This window comes from Phragmites australis, chromosome 1 (assembly GCF_958298935.1).
Source record: "Phragmites australis chromosome 1, lpPhrAust1.1, whole genome shotgun sequence".
Classification (NCBI taxonomy): domain Eukaryota; kingdom Viridiplantae; phylum Streptophyta; class Magnoliopsida; order Poales; family Poaceae; genus Phragmites; species Phragmites australis.
Window position 1 is genome coordinate 48,621,471 of NC_084921.1, and position 17,941 is coordinate 48,639,411.

The 17,941-nt window shown below is 41.2% G+C and overlaps 1 protein-coding gene and 1 pseudogene across 1 annotated transcript; both read left to right on the forward strand.

The window, feature by feature from the left end:
• The first annotated feature begins 2,714 nt into the window (after positions 1-2,714).
• On the forward strand, positions 2,715-4,121 carry LOC133890414 (pentatricopeptide repeat-containing protein At4g11690-like; annotated as a pseudogene).
• A 5,594-nt stretch (positions 4,122-9,715) lies between these two features.
• Positions 9,716-17,372, forward strand: LOC133924234 (transcription factor MYB3R-2-like). The gene is made up of 9 exons (XM_062369682.1): positions 9,716-9,981; positions 10,079-10,265; positions 12,226-12,277; positions 12,562-12,619; positions 13,475-13,569; positions 13,680-13,783; positions 14,418-14,546; positions 15,372-16,595; positions 16,862-17,372. The coding sequence occupies exons 2-8, from the start codon at positions 10,102-10,104 to the stop codon at positions 16,549-16,551; spliced, it is 1,782 nt and encodes a 593-aa protein (XP_062225666.1). The 5' UTR covers positions 9,716-9,981; positions 10,079-10,101; the 3' UTR covers positions 16,552-16,595; positions 16,862-17,372.
• Positions 17,373-17,941: the final 569 nt, after the last annotated feature.

Below are 17,941 nucleotides of genomic sequence, written 5' to 3' on the forward strand. Positions count from 1 at the left end.
TACTCCGAGTGAACTGGATACTCAGAGTCAATACAAGAAGAACTGTAACGGGTAGTTTTTAGGGGCCGAGTTTAAATACCCCATTCTCTCCTTTCATCGGTGTTGTTGAACCAACTCGAGATAAAAGACTTTATAGCCTCTTTAGAGCTCATCCACTTCTCTAGTGTATTAACTCTAGCAAGGATTTGAGAGTTTGGATTGGAAAGTGAGATTGAGTGCTAGTGAGCTTAAATTCATCTTTTGAGTACTTGAGTTTATCGTCAAGCCGTCAACTCGTATTCGTTACTCTTGGAGCTCTGAGCTCCTAGACGGTTAAGCATCACCCGGAGAACACCCAAGCTTGTGGAGTGTCCTGAAAAGTTTGTGAACGTCATCCTTGCCTCCGTAAGGAAAGATGAAGGTTGAGTAAGCCCCGAGCTCAATCTTTATGGTCGTTGGGTGAGGATAAGGGTTGAGATAGACCTGGCTCTTTCTGAGCACCTCAACGGAGATATAGAATCGTTGGATTCGAACTTGGGGAAACAAATACTTGTCTTCTTCGCTTTCTTGCATACTTTCTTATTCTAGTTGATCTTTTGGATGGGTTACCCCAATCTACTTGTTTGTGAGTTTGTGACCGCAGGTGGTTGTTGAAAAGAAACTCATACATCAATCGAAACATGTGGTAACTCATAGACTCAACTAGATTTGCCTAAAAATTCATAGTCTTCAATTTTCTGTTACTTATAGACTATCTGGGTTCACCCGAAGTATCCAAATCTTGTGCAACCCGGAGTCTCCGGATTGACCCGGATTGCCACTTCCTATTAGCCAATTAAACATTGCATATTTTTTAAAAGAAAAAAATTTGATGTGACATATCTAGTGCATAACAATAACTTAGTTACATCATAGAACATCTTCAATCTATTACAAAACTCTTTAGAAAATTTCCAATCATCCTTAGTTAGACAAGAAGGAGTAAACAACTTATCACGCTGAGCGAGACGTTCAAAGACCTCTTGGTACACTACTATAGTGATGAGCATTAGATAAGTAGAATTTCATCTAGTTTTACAATCAAGAGCAATTCTTTTTTCATATGTAATATTTATTTGTAAATCCATTTTTTTCAAACCTCTCATGCCTTTTTGGTGTGGATGCCCAAAATCCAACACTATCTCTAACCCTCTCAATCCCCTTCTCCAAGACAAATATTTCATCTTTCACAATCAGATTTAATATGTGTGTAGTACAACACATATACAACAATTTACCCTTCATTATAAAAGTGGCAAGTGGCAACTTTTTTTTGTCATTTTCTATATGAGATTATCGTTGGTGCTGCAATTATCAAGGGTTATAGTGGACAAATTTCTCTCAACGGCCTAATCCAGAAGAACTTCATGAAGAACATCAGTTATAACTTCGAGGGTATGAGGGATGTACAAATTATAAAATAGTAAACTTTTCAACAATGTTTACATAAACAAGAATATTGTAATAAGAAGCAAGAATGGCTATAGAAGCTTCAATATTACCTCACAATGAAGCTTTTATTTTTTTATCCCCTATAATACTATTATAACATCCTCTAACACTATTATAATATCTTCTATTTTTTTTCATCTCTAACTGTTACCATATTTCCTACCTTCTATTACTCTCTTCCTTTCCTCGGGCCCACAGTCATACTCAGGGAACAGTGATACGCCTCCCGTATCCATCGGCAAACTTGCCGATCAATGCCTCCTCCCGCTTCCATGTAGCACGGGGAAAAGAAAAATACTGATTTTGTTGGAGTTGTTTGCAGCGCATGCGATCTGCAAATGTACGGCCACACAGGGATACGACAAAAATACCATCTCCGTTGGAGATGGCCTAACATTTTAAATGCCATTGTCTGAATCATGGGAAAAATATAATCCCCTCAAAGTCACTTGGATTTTGACTTTCCCCCCTAAAAATTGTTTTGTTGCAAAAAACCCCCTAAAGGTTTGGTTTTGTTGAAAAACACCTTCAAATTTTTTTAAAAAAATAAAAAAAATCACAAAAAATTCTTAAAAAAACTATAGAAAATTCTAAGACCTTTTGTGAAATTTGTTTTCAAAAATAATATCCTTTGCATCATATTTCATGGAGAGTAAGTTTGAAAAGAAAAAAGAAAAACGTGCAACTCATTTCTTAATTCAAGGTAAATGCATAGTTAATTATTTACTAATCCAAAAATTATGAAACAATTTTTTTAGTCTTCTAAAATACATGAAATCTTGAAATAGTTATTGTAATGTGTAGGATTGAGTAAATGTGTTGCAGATAGATTAATTCATAACTATTCCATAACACCCCAAAATCAGTGAACCACTTTTATTAGTTTACTTAAACAATTATTTGTGTAGGAAAAATAATGGTAGATATGATAAAGTTAAAATAACATGAGTTAATAAATGAGCTACATTTTTTTTGTAAACTTTCTCTCCATAAAATATGATACAAAAGATATTATTTTTGAAAACAAATTTCACATAAGGTCTTAGAATTATCTCTAATTATTTTTAGAATCTTTTTGTGATTTTTTTTTAATTTTGGGTTTTTTTTTACCAAAGTCAAACTTTTAGGATTTTTTTCAACAAAATAATTTTGGAGAAAATCAAAATTCAGGTGACTTTTGGGGTTTTTTTAAACTTTTACCCTGAATCATTCCGCTCACGTCACAATCATAGGCACTCACGGACTTACCATGCGCCCCTCGCGGTGGCCGCGGCCCTTCCCTCCGCCGTCGGCGAGCAACGAATCCGACCCCGGAAAGGGCAGAAAAAAGGTGAAGCTTTCACGCGAGCTGCTATGTCGGTGACCACGTCGGCAGCCGTGCACCGGCTCTGCGCCGCCGGCGATGTGCGGCTAGCCCTCGCGGTGCTCGCCCGGGGGGCGAAGGCGGGCGACGCGGCACTGGACGTGGCCACGTGCACCGCGCTCGTCCATGGCTGCTGCAAGAGCGGCGACGTGTCGGAAGCTCCAAGGGTGTTCGACGTAATGCCGCGCCTGGGCCTGGCCCCTAACGAGGTCACGTACACTGCTCTGATCCACGGCTACTTCGTCCATGTGCACAGAGAGGTTTCGCTTTGTTTGAGGAGATGAGGAGACGCGGAGTCGAGCCAAACCTCTACACTTACAACTGCTTGTCGGGTAATGGAGCAGGACAAGGGAGTTCCAGCTCGCGCATCTCCTGTTCGACGAAATGCTTGTCAAGGGCATCGTGCGCAATGTTGTCAGCTACAGCATCCTCGTTGCAGGGCTATGCCGGCACAGCAAGCAGAATGATGCCGTCAAGCTGCTGGAGATGATGAGAAGGGAGGGTATCCATCCAAGCATGGTGACATTCAAGCTTCTCGTTGATGGCTATGGCAAAGTCGGGAAGATGTTCAATGCTTTGCATTTCTTCAACCGGATGAAGGCGGCGGGGTTCCCACCTAGTGCAGTGACATACAATGCGCTCATTGCCGGGTTCTGTCGTGTTAGAGATATGCCCTGGGCAATCAGGGCTTTCTCGGACATGAAGGAAAGGGGTTTGGCGCCCACCAAAGTGACGTACAGCATACTCATTGATGCATTTGCCAAGGAAAATGAAATGGACAGGGCATTCAAGATGTTTTCAGAGATGGAGAAGACTAGTTTGGAGGTGGATGTGCATACCTATGGTGTCCTCCTACATGCACTCTGCATGGAAGGGAAGATGATGGATGCTAGGAGGCTATTCCAATCAATGGACTTGAAAGGTGTCAAGCCGAATAATGTGATATATGACATGATGATCTATGGCTATGGGTGGGAAGGGAGCTCATATAAGGCTCTGAGGCTGATCATGGAAATGAGGAAGAGTGGCTTGGTTCCAAATGTTGCTAGCTATGGCCTGACGATCCGTCTTCTCTGTAATGAAGGGAAGTACCAGGAAGCTGATGCTTTGATTGATGACATGGAGCGTGCTGGTCTGCGAACAAGTGAATCCTTCTGCAGGGTATTATTGTATGCTAAGGCAAGCTAGATTGGATGGTTGTACTGATGACTCTTTTACTTAAAAGTAGTTAGACACATTGTTTCTGTTATCTGCCAGGTCGTATGTCACTATAATTATCATTTTATTCGAGCAGTCACTATAATTATCATGATGAAGTGGGAAGATGACACGCAAAGAAGCACTGCTACACAGTAAAAGTCTACTGAAATATGTCTTGTAACAACTTTCTGGTGGTTTATTGAACTTTTGTAACATCCCAGTTTTTCGTCAAATCAAATTTTAAATTTGATTCAAACAAATCTTTTCAAAATCCTTTCAAAGCATTTTAAAATCTTTCTCCAAAATCTCGAAACCTCATCCTTTCTCTTGGACTCAATTTCCTTCTTTCTCTTGGTCTAGCCTACTCCTTTCTTCTTCCTGACCCGGCCTTTTTCCTCTCCCTGGGCCGTCCTCCCTCTCCCTCCTTCCCCAGCCCACCTCCCCTCTTCTTCCCTTCCTTCCGCGCTGCGCCAGCCCAGCCCGTGCACCCCTCCTTCTTCCTCCCTGGGACAGCGCCGTCCCCACGCGGTACGCGTGCGTGTGTGCATGGAACTTGCTCGGCCACTGAACGCCTGTGACCCCCCCCTCTTTCGCATTGTGCACTTCTCCCTGCCGTACCGTCCTCTTGTCCCTTCCCCTGCCTAGCTTGTCACCTACCCGTTGTACCAACAACGACCGAGCACGGAAAGCCTACCGCCGGACACCACGGTGTCGACCGCTCGCCTCGCCCATGCTCCTTCCTCGCGTCGCCCACCCAGTACGCGCGTGTGGAGGCTCGCACGGCCAACGTATTATCCTCTCGCCTACGGCCCCTTTTAAGACACCAGACGCCGAGCTTGCCGCGCCGTCCTTGTTGCCGTCCTCTCATCGGCGAACTCCCGCCCCTTCCCCGCCTATAAATAGCCACGCTCTAGCTCCATTTCTCTTCACCGCGGCCACCCAAGCTTTCTGAGGCAAGCTCTACTCTCTCTCTCTCTCTCCCTCCCTCTCCCACTCTCACTGCCCTCTCTCTCCGCCGAGCCGAGCCACCACCATCGATCTCCCTCACCAAGCCACCTCCCCCATCCATGAGCTATCCCAGAGCACTAACTCACACTCCTCCACCCTCCCATGCACTTCCCGCCTCTCCTCCGGCCCTCACTGAGCTCCACGCCGAGCTCCCCAAGCCGCCGTTATAGCCACAAGACGTCAGCCTATACTATCCCTCCCCTCGCTTGGTTCATCACAAAAACGGATTCCCCACACCTCCCTCTCTCTTCCGGTACATTCGCCGTCGAGAATGGCCGGAAAGGTTTTCCAGTGAGCTTTCTGGCGGTGCTCCGCCGCAGAAATCTCCCAGCCGCCGTCCCGCGCCACCCCTCTGAGCCAACGTCTCCCCGCCGTCTCCCTTCCGTCACCCCCTCTCTCTGCCTTAACCCGACAGGTGGGCCCGAGGCCTTAACGCCGCCTGCTCCCCCTCCAGGCCGCCATGGGCTGCTTCGGCCCAGGAGGCCGGCCCACTAGCCAAGCCCAACACCATATACAACCCACTGTGCACAGTACTCTTTCACCTTTCCCAAGAAAACCAAATTTCAGTGGAATATTCCGAGGACATTTCCCCTTTTTTTATTCCACATATTAACTTCCAAAACCCATAACTCCTCCGTTTTAACTCCGATTTCAACGATTCTTCCACAAATATTCTTATAAATTCAAGCTCTATCCACTCATACTATTTTATATTTATTTAAAAAATTATTTATATTTTATTTTTAATGGTGTGTTTGCCTTGTTGTTTGTTGCGACTAGACGCCGGAGAGTTTGTTGAGGAGGAGGAGGTGCCAAGAACCCAGGGGTTCAAGCAGTACCCCCTCAAGGACTTCAACGAAGGCAAGTCTCAATTCGTTTTTCCTTTGACCATATTGAACCAAGTTTTATCAACACGCCCCGTAGCAGATGTTTTACTCTGATATACTGTATGAAGTATTACTATTTGGCATATTTTAAACTGTTGAACTAGTTATGACCTATTGTAGCTTAGCCAACCTTCTTTTATTTACCATATATGCTAAATCTTGGTAAAACTTAGGATCTCGCCTTAGTCCATATACTTAAGCTCAGGCGATTACCTTGTTATTAGCATGCTTAGGACAATAGTCTTTACTGCTACTTCATGCTTAATCATATCTAGCTTTTCAAATGTGTAAAACTTGGTGTTGGTGTTGTGTGGGTTATGGTTGGGTAAAACCTTGTTGGATGATAATGATAATACCTGAGTTGGGATAGAGCTGGAGCAAATCAGGGTTCCTTCGGGAATGTCTAGGGAGTCGGAGCGCTGTCAGTGAGACAGGCTTCGGAAGGAGCACTGCCCGTGTGGCAGGCTCCATATAGAGATATTTGCCTTGGCTCGTTTAAGGACCGAGTTGATGTGACATCGTATCTAGTCTATACAGTACAACCACTCGACTTTGTATAGACAGAGCTTAGTCTAAATCCCCTTAGCTAGTCTACTATCGTCTGGAGGTAGGTGTGCAGCGGGGAACCATGGAGCAGGTGCAGGCGGTGCAGGCTTGGCGACTCGGTTGGAGGCCTAGCTAAATGTCATGAATCCCTGATTAGCTCCCGGTGTTTAGTGTGGTAATGCTGTGGTGGGTAATGACTTTGTTGAGTCGTGCTTCTACGTACTCTTATACTTTCAGAGGATGACCTGAACTTCACCGAGGCAGACGAGTAAGCTTGGTCGCGTCCGCACCCGAGTTGCCTGTGGAGTGGTGTGTTCTTCATGATATCTCTGTCGTGTACTCTGTTGTCGTGGACCCTTGTAATAATGCATTTGGGTTTAGTGCTGTATGTTTTATTAGGCTGGTGGATTATACTCTCCGTCCTCCGAGTTATATGACATTAGTAATACCTATTATAAGACTCCTTTTACCAACGACTGATTCAAAGACTGATATAATAATAATTTTAAGCACTAGAAATAACCCAGACGCTTCAACTTTCCCACTATGGGCGAGAGTGGCTGGTTCCTATAGTCCTATATTCACAGCAGTTGAAAGATGAAGGGATTCATGTACCGAGGTATTTTTTGGCCAGACAAAGGTCAGTACATTTTCCTTTCAAAGGTGGATTTTAGTCGTGTACAGTCGGTTGATTTGTTGTGCAGCTACCAAGCTGTTGTCAAGTCTGATTTTTTTTTCTTCTTACTCGGAGGTCAACCACGGACATGCTGAAAGAGTTCCTGCTATACTCAATGATTGGTTCTTAACCATCTTGTTGACTGCCTGCCATTTTCTCCAGACAAGAAAATAAAACTTTACATTTCATTTTTGTATAGTATTCCATCAAAATGAGGTTCCTTCTTCTATCCTTGTGATTTTGACTGGAATAGCCTTTTTGGTTGCTGTCTTTGTGATACATGTTTTCCCAAACAAGCTTATCAGGGCATGAACAATATTAGGTGCTTATGGCTACGTATTTAAGGAAAGAGAGTGTTAAGCACTTACTAAAAATTGTAATTTTCAATATAAATAAAGACTATATGTGCTTAAAAATTGTAATTTCTAATACAAACAAAGACTACGTATACTTAAATATGGTTAATTATCTTGTTAACATCAATATAAGTATTGGTGTCTAATTAAGCACTTAGTTATTGGTCTAAACACCTATGCTACTACAATTAAGAAAAAATGTTTTTTCATAAGCACTTACTCTAAGTATCCCATTGTACATGCTCACAAATCAAATTTTAGAGCTTCGACATATCCAGCAGAAGATTCCTTAAAACATTGATGTTACTTCTAGCAAATGTAACATGTTACATAATAAACCCGTTTTAGTTTGTGACAAGCTAAACGCCTAAGCCCAGTCATCATATGTTGTGCTGGTCTGCAATTGCCACTTGCTGTGTGTTCTGCGTGCTTCATTTGGCTTTTACAAATGAGGGACTTCTCCACCAAGTCTATCATTCAGTCCTCTCCGTGATGTAACCACTTCATCAGTGGCGTAAGAAAAGTACATACTTTATTTTCCTTAAGTGATTGTATTTAGTTTCATCAGATAGATAAAGTACATTGACGGATACTCCCTTCGGTCATAAATATATGATATTTTAGACAAGCTTCTGATCATATTTTTAAAACTTTGACCATTAATATCCTTAAAAATATTTAAGTTGGAAACACTAAAACCATATGTACATATTCAATTTGAAAAGTAGTTTTACCTTATCATAACTTTATTTATTTTATAAAAAATATTCGAATAAAAAATAGTAGTCAAAGCTACCTTTAAAGACGTAATATTTAACCTTCAAATATTCGAATAAAAGTGGTTATTCCTCGCTAAGGATGACAAATGAGTTCTTCTGAATCTATAACAATGAGTTTATTGATAAATTTATCACTCTACCGAATGATATGGTGATAAAAATATCAAATGCCCCCTTTAAAGACCATGGCTTTCTTAAAACATCAATTATTTGTGACTGGGAGCGAGTATCATGTAACAGTTCATTTATGAAAATTTGATAGTACTAGTAGTATGATTCTTTATTACTGTTCCTAGTACTTCAGCTGGAATGCTTGATGGTTAAGAGTCGTGACGAGACCCGTTGTATTGTATTCCAGGGAGGCTACAGGCTACTGCTGTGCAGTTTGAGACGATGACCGCAAAACGGACGCGTGCCCTGGATGGAAATCGAACGGCGCAGGAGAGCCACCAAAGGAAGGGACGGCCTGATGCGGTGGGGTCAAGTTCTACCGCAGCATCGCACAAGAGGAGCCGTTAGGGGTTCAAACCTCCGGCCTGCAACGGTAACAGGTAGGCGTTAGCTAATGCTACAACCGCCGCTTTCCATGGTCCAGGCTGGCTCGACACCCGACGACGTCGTCAGCCCCTCCGTCACACCACCGTGGCGTCCGTCGTACGTTTCGTTCCGTCTCCGTGCGCACTGCTCCTCTTTTCATATTCCACCCCCTTGCTTCGACTAATTGCATAAACCGATTGCAAAAAGATATCGCAAGCCAAAAGCATTTGGCGTCTATTTGCATAATTTTTTTATGCAGTATACATGGTGTTACTCACTCTGTTTGCAAATATAGGTCGTTTTAGTCTCCTCATCTATTCTCTAAATATAAGTTATTCTCGAATTTTTATGTATTTTTTCTCTTTTATTTCTGTCTTGTTCTTGTTTAATAAATGCTATCACTCTCACAAATGAATGAGTTATTTTTTTTTCAATACAGAATAAATGAAGGGTAATAAGATCATTTGATCTATTTTTTAATCTTTGTGCACAAATCTAAAACGACTTATATTTATAATAAAAGGGAGTAGAACTCTAACTCTAATAATTCTTAAGCTGATTATTTTTAGTATAAAAATTTTTAAGTTAAAAATGTGAACAAATTGAAGATTTTTTTATTAAGATATCTTATTTTTATTGTAGATAAAAGTAAATATTTAAATTATTTTATTTTATTTTATTTTATAAATTTTAAATTATATATAGATCTTAAAACTAGGCCTAAATTAAATCATCATGAAACCCGATGAAAGCGACTTCACTAAATTTTAACCACAATTACATGAAGTTTAAGAGGCACATGGCAGTTTCGTCCATCCCCTGCCGAAGTGGATAATAATTTGACACTGCAGGGGCCAGTTGGGAAAAGATGCGGCTAGTAATTTATTCCTCTGTTCCTCCTCTTCCCCTGACCTTCAACGGGCGAGGTTTTTTGAAAGCATCCTCCTCTCCCCTTCAACTCCCCCGACACCCCAACCGAAGCCGTAGAGAGGGGTAGGGCAGCGAAAAGCTTGCTCTTTTATAACTTCCTAGGGTTTCGAGCCCCATCCCTCGCTCGCTCGCTTCGCGCCACCTCCCGCCTTCCCTCGCCGCCGATCGATTCGCCGTCCGCAGCCCCAATTCGATCCCACAGTCGCTCGATCTGGGATCCGATAGATTCGTAAGGCGGCGTCTTGTTCGATCTGTTTTGGGGGGTGGTTGCCGTGTGGATTTTTATCTGAAGTTTGGTGTCCTTGGTGGTGATTTCGCCGTTTTAGGTTGTGGCGGTGATGAGGAGGTGATGGGGGCGATGGCGGAGGTGGTGCAGGAGGGGTGCGTGGAGAACCGGCAGCACCTGGCGGCGTCGAGCTCGTCGGTGTCGGACGGCAGCAGCTATGGCGGGGGAGGACGGGCGGGGATGTCGCCGCCGGTGTCTAGCTCGGCGAATTCCATATCCGGTCTGAGGTGAGGCTCAGTTGGTCCTATTCGGGGAGGGATCTGGGCCCTTGACGTTGGGCGGTACCCTTTGCTTTATTACCTGGTTTGCATGCTTGCTCCGGTTGTGCCCTAGTGTGCTGGGTGTTGGGGGCGAGAAAAATGGGTCTTTTATGGATTTGCGGTGCTTGCGTGGTTCTCTCAGCGCTAATTTGCTTGGTCTGTGATGCCATTAGTGTTTCACTTGTGATTTTGAGAAATTCTCGCCGCTAGGAATGCTGTCTTAGTGTAGACATGGCACATGGGTGGTTTGGTGGTTGTTGAGATGAGAAAGGTGGACTCTTTGTTGGATCAATTGAGTTACTGAGGTTTTAGCTGGTACAGTTTGCTTGCCTTGTGATGAGTTACATGCTGAATTCATACGAGTTTAAGGAATAGCAGTACGCTACATGCTGAATTCATACGAGTTAAACGAACGACAATACATTCATGCTGTCTTTATTCAGATGATGTTTCTCTACGGTGGTTACTTCAATGGCATATGCTATTTTAGGCATGTCTACGTTAAGGATGTTTGAACTGCTGTGATTGCAGTGCTCAGTTGTTTGTGTGCGTGCAGTAGTTGTTGGTTTATAGGAAAGATGGTGTTTTTTTGTGTTATTTCATGATTACCGAGGTTTTAGTAGCTTAGTATGGTCGGCTTGCAGTGTTGGAGATATGGTTTAGGACTTTAGTCATTATTTTCATAACTTCTGCCTTGTATAAAATTTGGTCCTCGTGAAGGTGCTAAATAGTAAATACTGCTAGAGCACCTGCTGTAGCATAGTGGAGTTTTAGCGGCTTACAAACACAGCATAGTGGTCCAAAATTGAGGCTGCTATAGCCTAAAGTGGTGGTTGCAGATGATATAGCGTTGGTAATGGCTGAGTTAGTGGCAGTAGTGGTTTTGCAATATCTTTTCTTTCGAAATATGTAATATTTATACTTGTTATGCTAAAAAATGATATATGGATATATGATACTAATTCAATGTTATGTTGATACTAGGAAGGCTATAAATGTACACATATAACTCAAATTTATGAATATTGTTTTAATATACGAATATAGCTTCTGCTGTACACTGTCCCTGCCCTGAAGCTAATCCACTACTATCCGCTATGTAGAACCTTGGTCCTGATTTGCTAAGGCCGAGCCCAATTCTTTTAGGGTGGGCTTGTGACATCCAAACAAGGCATAAAAGAAAAGAACAATGTTGAGGAACAGTGTTCAGAAAATTAGTACCTTAGTGATGAATGGAGCCATGAAGTGTGAACCGCCATTTTTTAGTGACCAGCAGTGGCAGGAAGAGATGGGTGTTTGAGTATACAAGAAAGCCATTTCATTGGTGTAAAATTAGTCCGGTTGTGTTAGTAGCTGTACTTCACAAATTTGCAGGGGATTAGCTGTTTTATTATTTTTGTTGGCAGTACCTTGTTGCCTGTTCTTGATTCTTTACAATCTTCATTGTCCTGGATCACTATTAAGAAATGGTTGTTACCAATCTTTTCTTGAATGAAGTGTGTCTGCATGCTGCAGTAAGTTCTTCAGTAGTTGCAGCATACATTTTTTATGTTGGGCTGCTCACTCTGGTGTCTGTATAGTGGATACACAAAATTCTGGCATCTTAAGGTGCCATTAAGGTGTGATTTTTTGTGCATTTGAGTAAATCTTTTGCGAGAATTTAATGACCACCAATTTATGAAGATAGACTCCGCGGGGATGGTCTGCATGCTTGATCTAATAAGTCTAGTTAGTGTTTCTGTTTGAAGTGCACACTAATAATTATACCTGATATAAGCCCTTTTTTCAAAAACTACCATCCTGTTTATCATATGCTAGTGTATATCTGTGCTGTATCAGTAACTTCTGGCACCTAGTATGTTATTTTCACACCCCCAGATGATAAATTTACGCTTTTGTTTTGCTAATAAATCTTTCATTATGTTAGGCGAACAAGTGGGCCCATAAGGAGAGCTAAGGGTGGCTGGACACCCAAGGAGGTCACTATCTCACTTTCTTTACTATAAAGACCAAGTGTCTATGACATGCATATATGCTGAAGTTCAATGTGTCTAGTTTGGTTTGTTGATCTATCTAATGCGAACTTATGCATCAGTATCGTACTCCACGATCAATTTTCTTTTGTTATATTTATCATTCATTCATGTTTTCCTCGTTGCTCATGGTCCATCTGTTGATATTTCTCTCTCTGGAACTTTCTCTTTTCTTTCTTTTTGAACATAGCTATGAACTGTTACTAATTGGTTTCAGCATATGCAAACAGGATGAAACACTGCGGAATGCAGTTGAAGCATTCAAGGGTAGAAACTGGAAAAAAATAGGTTGCCTCTTCTTTCCACTGTATACAACTCATATACTCAGTCGTCCTTATAAAAATAAGGTTTCATGCATATTTTTCTTTGGCATTGTATGGCATTGTATGTAGTATGATTCCATGCTATTCTTAAGCCTCAAGTGTGCCCATCAAATAGGCAGGCATGTCAGTTTCATATATAGCTTTATACTACTTACCATTTGAAGTCGAACATGGTTCCTGTGGTTTTCTCTGCTTAACTGTTTATTTGCTACTAACAAATAGTTGTTTTGAACACTGCAGACTATGCTGTTGCACCTTTCTACTAGAAGTGGTTGAATAACTGTTAGTAATTTAATGGTTTGGATAGAATAGGAAAGAAGGGAACATTTGGCACCAGAGGCTATAGACTGTAAATCTAGAATTTAGAAAAGATGAATCAGGAAATGCTGGCAGTAGGTTTTGACATGAAAATTAACTGTGAATGTTAACTGGTCTCGGGAGAACTGAGAATACGTGGTTAGATTTTGCTTCCTGTATAATACCCCAAAGGTGCTCTCCTGCCATTGTTGAAGCTCCTCAGGCACTGCACTAAGGAGGTGAATCTAAAGCATTTAGCATATTTAATTCTATTAACAAATACCAACCAAGGAAAAAGGGGCATTAAAAAGGGAAGAGCAGTTATTGGTGCTCTTATAGCAAGCCTAGCTGTTCAATGCTGAACTATGGCATTTATCTCTATTTCCAATGGGTGGTAGTTGGTACGGTCACGCACATGTCTTGTTTTGGCTAGATAAAGAAATGTCAAACTTTTTTAGAAGTTTTTCTTTAATGTATAGGTGTATGGTGAACTCACAGAAGATATCTGTATCTATTTATGCAGCTGAATTCTTTCCTGATAGGACAGAGGTACAATGTTTGCATCGCTGGCAAAAGGTTTTAAACCCCGAGCTTATCAAAGGCCCTTGGACGCAAGAGGTTTGTAACTACAGTGTTGACTTCACTTTCACAGAAAAAAAACTTACACACGTTGCATCCATGAGATTTTTTGTAGAGGAAGATGTTATATCTATGTCATTTTTTTGCAGGAAGATGATAAAATCATTGAACTTGTAAATAAATATGGACCAACAAAATGGTCTGTCATAGCAAGGTCATTGCCTGGCCGCATAGGCAAGCAATGCCGAGAGAGGTATTCATCCGATCATGTACAGATTATTCGCAAAGTTGTGTGTATCGTTGTTAATAAACATTTCAATTGATATTATGGAAGTACTTTTCAAGAAGAATATGATGCACTTTCATTGTCATCTGTCCAATCTAAATATTCATAGAAATATCTATAGTCGAAGTTTTAAAAATTTGACTGCATGCGTCCAAAAATGCCACTTATGTTTGACAGGAAGTAGTACGTTCCTAGTTAGTTCTGTAGCCTAGTTAATTCTATGCAGCAATGGCACATTCTATATGCCTGAGAAGGAGAGGAAGTTGCTGGACAATGTGAGGAATCTCGTCAGAAGTAAAGCTTGTGCTCTTGTGTAAGATTTGTCAGGGTAAAAGGCCCTTGAATCTGTCTTCCTTTCTGTTGATGTCGTCCTCCCTTTGCTTTTAGCTCTAGTTGTTCTATGTTTGTTCCCTGGAATGGCTTGCTGTCAGCACCCTCTTCCTTTGTCTGTGAACTTAGGCTTACAAACTTACGTCTGGCTGGGCTGGTCCCCTTTTGTCTAAGAGTTCCATTGCCTATTTCATACATTGGAGCAAAGCTTGACGTAATACTATACATAATGTTAACTTTTGAACCTAGTTCTGAACTCATGCAATTGTAGGTGGCATAATCATCTTAATCCAGAAATAAGGAAGGATGCTTGGACCCCTGAGGAGGAAAGGGCACTCATTAATGCTCATCAGGTTTATGGGAATAAATGGGCAGAAATAGCAAAAGTTCTTCCTGGAAGGTACTTCTAGTCTTCTACACAGCTTACTTTCTTATGGGAATTTTTTTTTCTGTTCATCCGTTCAGTTTATACAAAATCACTTTGCTCCTCTCAGTAAACCTAGTGAAACGATGCTGAAGTGGCACTGAATTACTTTTAAATGTTGTTCTTGCAATTGTTTGGATACCTGACTTGTTAAAATATGTGAACAACATGTTAAAAAAGAAGAAGAAATAACTGTGCCATGGTAGTTTATTTTGGACTATACTCTGTACTTTATTATTTGTATAAAATTGTAAAACCACTGGATCATTTTAGTGTTACACAGTGTATGGGAGGTCTCCCCTTTTTTTTTAACTTCTATGTCGGATGTTCTATGACATGGCTTTCCAGTGACTGCTTCACCAGTATCAGCTGTTAGGCACCTGTTTGTTCAGATAAAAAGGAAATTCAGTTACAAAATATCATAATATAAATACTGTGCGATGCTAGATTTGAATAACGAATAGCATACTCCGAAGACACAGGACGCTGTAAGATCGAAATGCTCCAGAGAATCATGTGAATGCCATTATATTCGCTTGTACGTTTAGGCATCACTTCCTGGTGTCATGAACGCATCACTGCAATATACATTGTTTGATTTTCAAAGTTCTGTTTGCGACTGATCTATATCTCTGTGAAGGTATTAAACTCCTGATTGTTTTTTTTCATAAATATTAAATTGCATTGGTATTTGAAAGGGCGCACTTGTACAGAATCTTAGTTATCCCTTTGCACTTCACAAGAGCCTGAGTGCCTGATTCTGTATTCTGGAACCATGCTGATAGTGTCTTTTGTTTCCAGGACCGATAATTCTATAAAGAATCACTGGAACAGTTCTTTGAGAAAGAAGCTAGATGTCTACAATACCAGCAATGTTCTTGCTGCTCCAAAACTACTTGTCTGTGATGATTTCAAGGAAAAAATGAAGCCAGTGGCTACTGAAAACTATCTTGATCTGAACAAGATGCCCAGCGTTGGTTCAAAAGATCTCCCTGGAATAGCTCATCATTCCAATTTGAGCCCGCTTTCACAGGCATACAAATTGGAACCTGTCAAGGGCTGCTCAGGGTTCCTTTCTCTTACCATACCAACTGCGCAGCCTCTAACTTCATATGAAATGTCATCACTACTTGATGGTTCTGCTGTTACTTTAGCGGTACAAGGTCTGGAAAGTGACTCTGTCCGTGACAAGGGCCTAGAAATTGATTCTGTTCATGAGAAGGGTATTGAGGTTAGCTCCACACCTGATCCTGTGGGGGAGGCCTGTGCCATTCAATTAGAATCTGCACCAGCCAAAAGTGGGCCAGAATCATCTTTGAAGAATGTGTTGTATCCTACCCTTGGTCCTCTTTGTTATCAGATTCCTGATGTGGAAGTTGTGGCCCCTATGAGTTCCCTGCTTAGTTCTGAACATCATAGGGCACATCAGACAACACAACATTGCATGGATGGGCTAGGTTACACTTCTCCCTCTCCAACAAATGGAAAAGTATTAAGTCCACTAACGGTTGATTCAATTTTGAAGACTGCCGCTGACAGCTTTCCAGGTACTCCTTCAATATTAAGAAGAAGAAAACGTGGTAAATCAACACCTGCTTCAGATAATGAGTTGAAGACTGGTGGAGTAAGCACTGATAACTTTTACACTCCTAATGGGAAGAGAGCTACAACAGATACGCCACGATCGTTTAAAACTGCATCCTTTTTGTCATTGGGTCCTCTTGATGGGTTGTTGACTTCTGTAAGGAGCTCTGATGTTTCACCACCGTATCAGATCAGGTCAAAAAGAATGGCTGCCATGAAAACAGTTGAGAAACATCTAGATTTCTCAGCAGATGGATTGGATAGTTCTGGTTCTGAGATTCGGAACTCCCCTTGCCATAATTCTCAAAGCGCAAATTCTATCACTGAAGCCCTAAGAATGCAGGAAAAGGAGCTTAATGAACATGTTACTCAGCTGGAAACTTTAACCAAGGATTAGCACATACAGCCGATTTGGATGTAACCTAATTCCTTAATGGGCAGGTATGTTATCGTGAACTCTTTAACTGTGTATTCCTGCACTTAGGTGCATGTCTGTTTAGAAAGCTTAATGCGTTTTGTGGTCAGTGTGTAGAATTTAGTTTCCTGATCAATGTTAATGAACAATGCATCCTCTAGTCACTATGTAGACTTATTTCATTTTTTAGAACGAACTAAGCCTCTGTTTTTGGGGAGGTGTGGGAGCTAATCTCACAAAGACTAGAGGCTTAGTTCGTTCTAAAAAATTGATTCTCTTCCTTGCCTTTTAGGAACTAATCTTAATCTTACAAAGCACAATGGGACATATGAAGTGCCTTCCGTACTGACGAGCTTCATGCAAATGTCTCGGCTCGAGCCAAAATGCAAATCAAACACCACCAATGGAGAAAAGAACCTTCCACAATTGGAATGACGGGAAGGGTCACCAATTACCCTGTCATCTGTTGTAATCATGGTGTACAAAGACTGTCGAAATTAAAATGACACTCCATAGAAGACTAAATTTTTTTCTTGCATTGTGAACTTACAGCTAGGAGTCCAGAATGTAGAAGCCCACAGCTGTGTACAAAAGAAGAAAACATAGCTTTAGAAACATATAGCTGAATAAGAGCTTCCCCATTGGAATGTCAATTTCTTTCTTCTTTTTTATTTGTGTCCTGCTTGTTGCGTAACAGTAAGGGTCTGCTCTTTGTAATAAGTAAGCCTGATTTACGGGCTAAAAATCTGGCAAGAGTTTGTCAAGAAACTATTTATGACAGGCATCTTTCATGGATGACAGCATCTAATCTGCTTCTATACTTGTTGAAGGCATTCCACGCTTCTCTGTTGCGAACTAATCATACAAACTGTTCGCTGCATATCTGAATCAAACATGCTGTCGTGCATAATTTGATGATTGCAGTTATGTTTGCTTGAATTCAGAACGAATGCTGATCTGCCTGTGACGTTGATTTTGTTTTCTTGGAGATGATGCGACGTTGACAATTGACATGCCTAGCTCATCATCTGTATCACTTTGTGTTTTCCACTCGATGATTTGTGTGCTACTCTGAAACGGATCATCGGCCATCGGAGAAAACGCAAAAGGCAGGACCCAAATCTTCTTTCTTCCGCCCCAAGAAGCCAGCCACGGCCACCTGATAAATTTGGATTTTTTTTTCAATATTGGTTCTGAGGAATTGCCATTTAAAATATATCTCTTATTTTCTTGCCGTTATATCAATTCATGTTATATCTAATGACACTCAAAATATATTTTTCAAACCACAAAATAGCAAAAAAAATAAAATCAAAGGGACAATATTACAAATAGCAATTCTACGAAATCAACCTTTAAATTTGCAAAACCG

Excerpts from the sequence above, each read along its gene's own strand:
- LOC133924234 (XM_062369682.1), top strand. The coding sequence starts at position 10,102 with ATGGGGGCGATGGCGGAGGTGGTGCAGGAGGGGTGCGTGGAGAACCGG. Across the intron at positions 12,620-13,474 it reads TAGAAACTGGAAAAAAATAG|CTGAATTCTTTCCTGATAGG; the intron begins GTTGCCTCTTCT and ends CTATTTATGCAG. Across the intron at positions 13,570-13,679 it reads AAGGCCCTTGGACGCAAGAG|GAAGATGATAAAATCATTGA; the intron begins GTTTGTAACTAC and ends ATTTTTTTGCAG.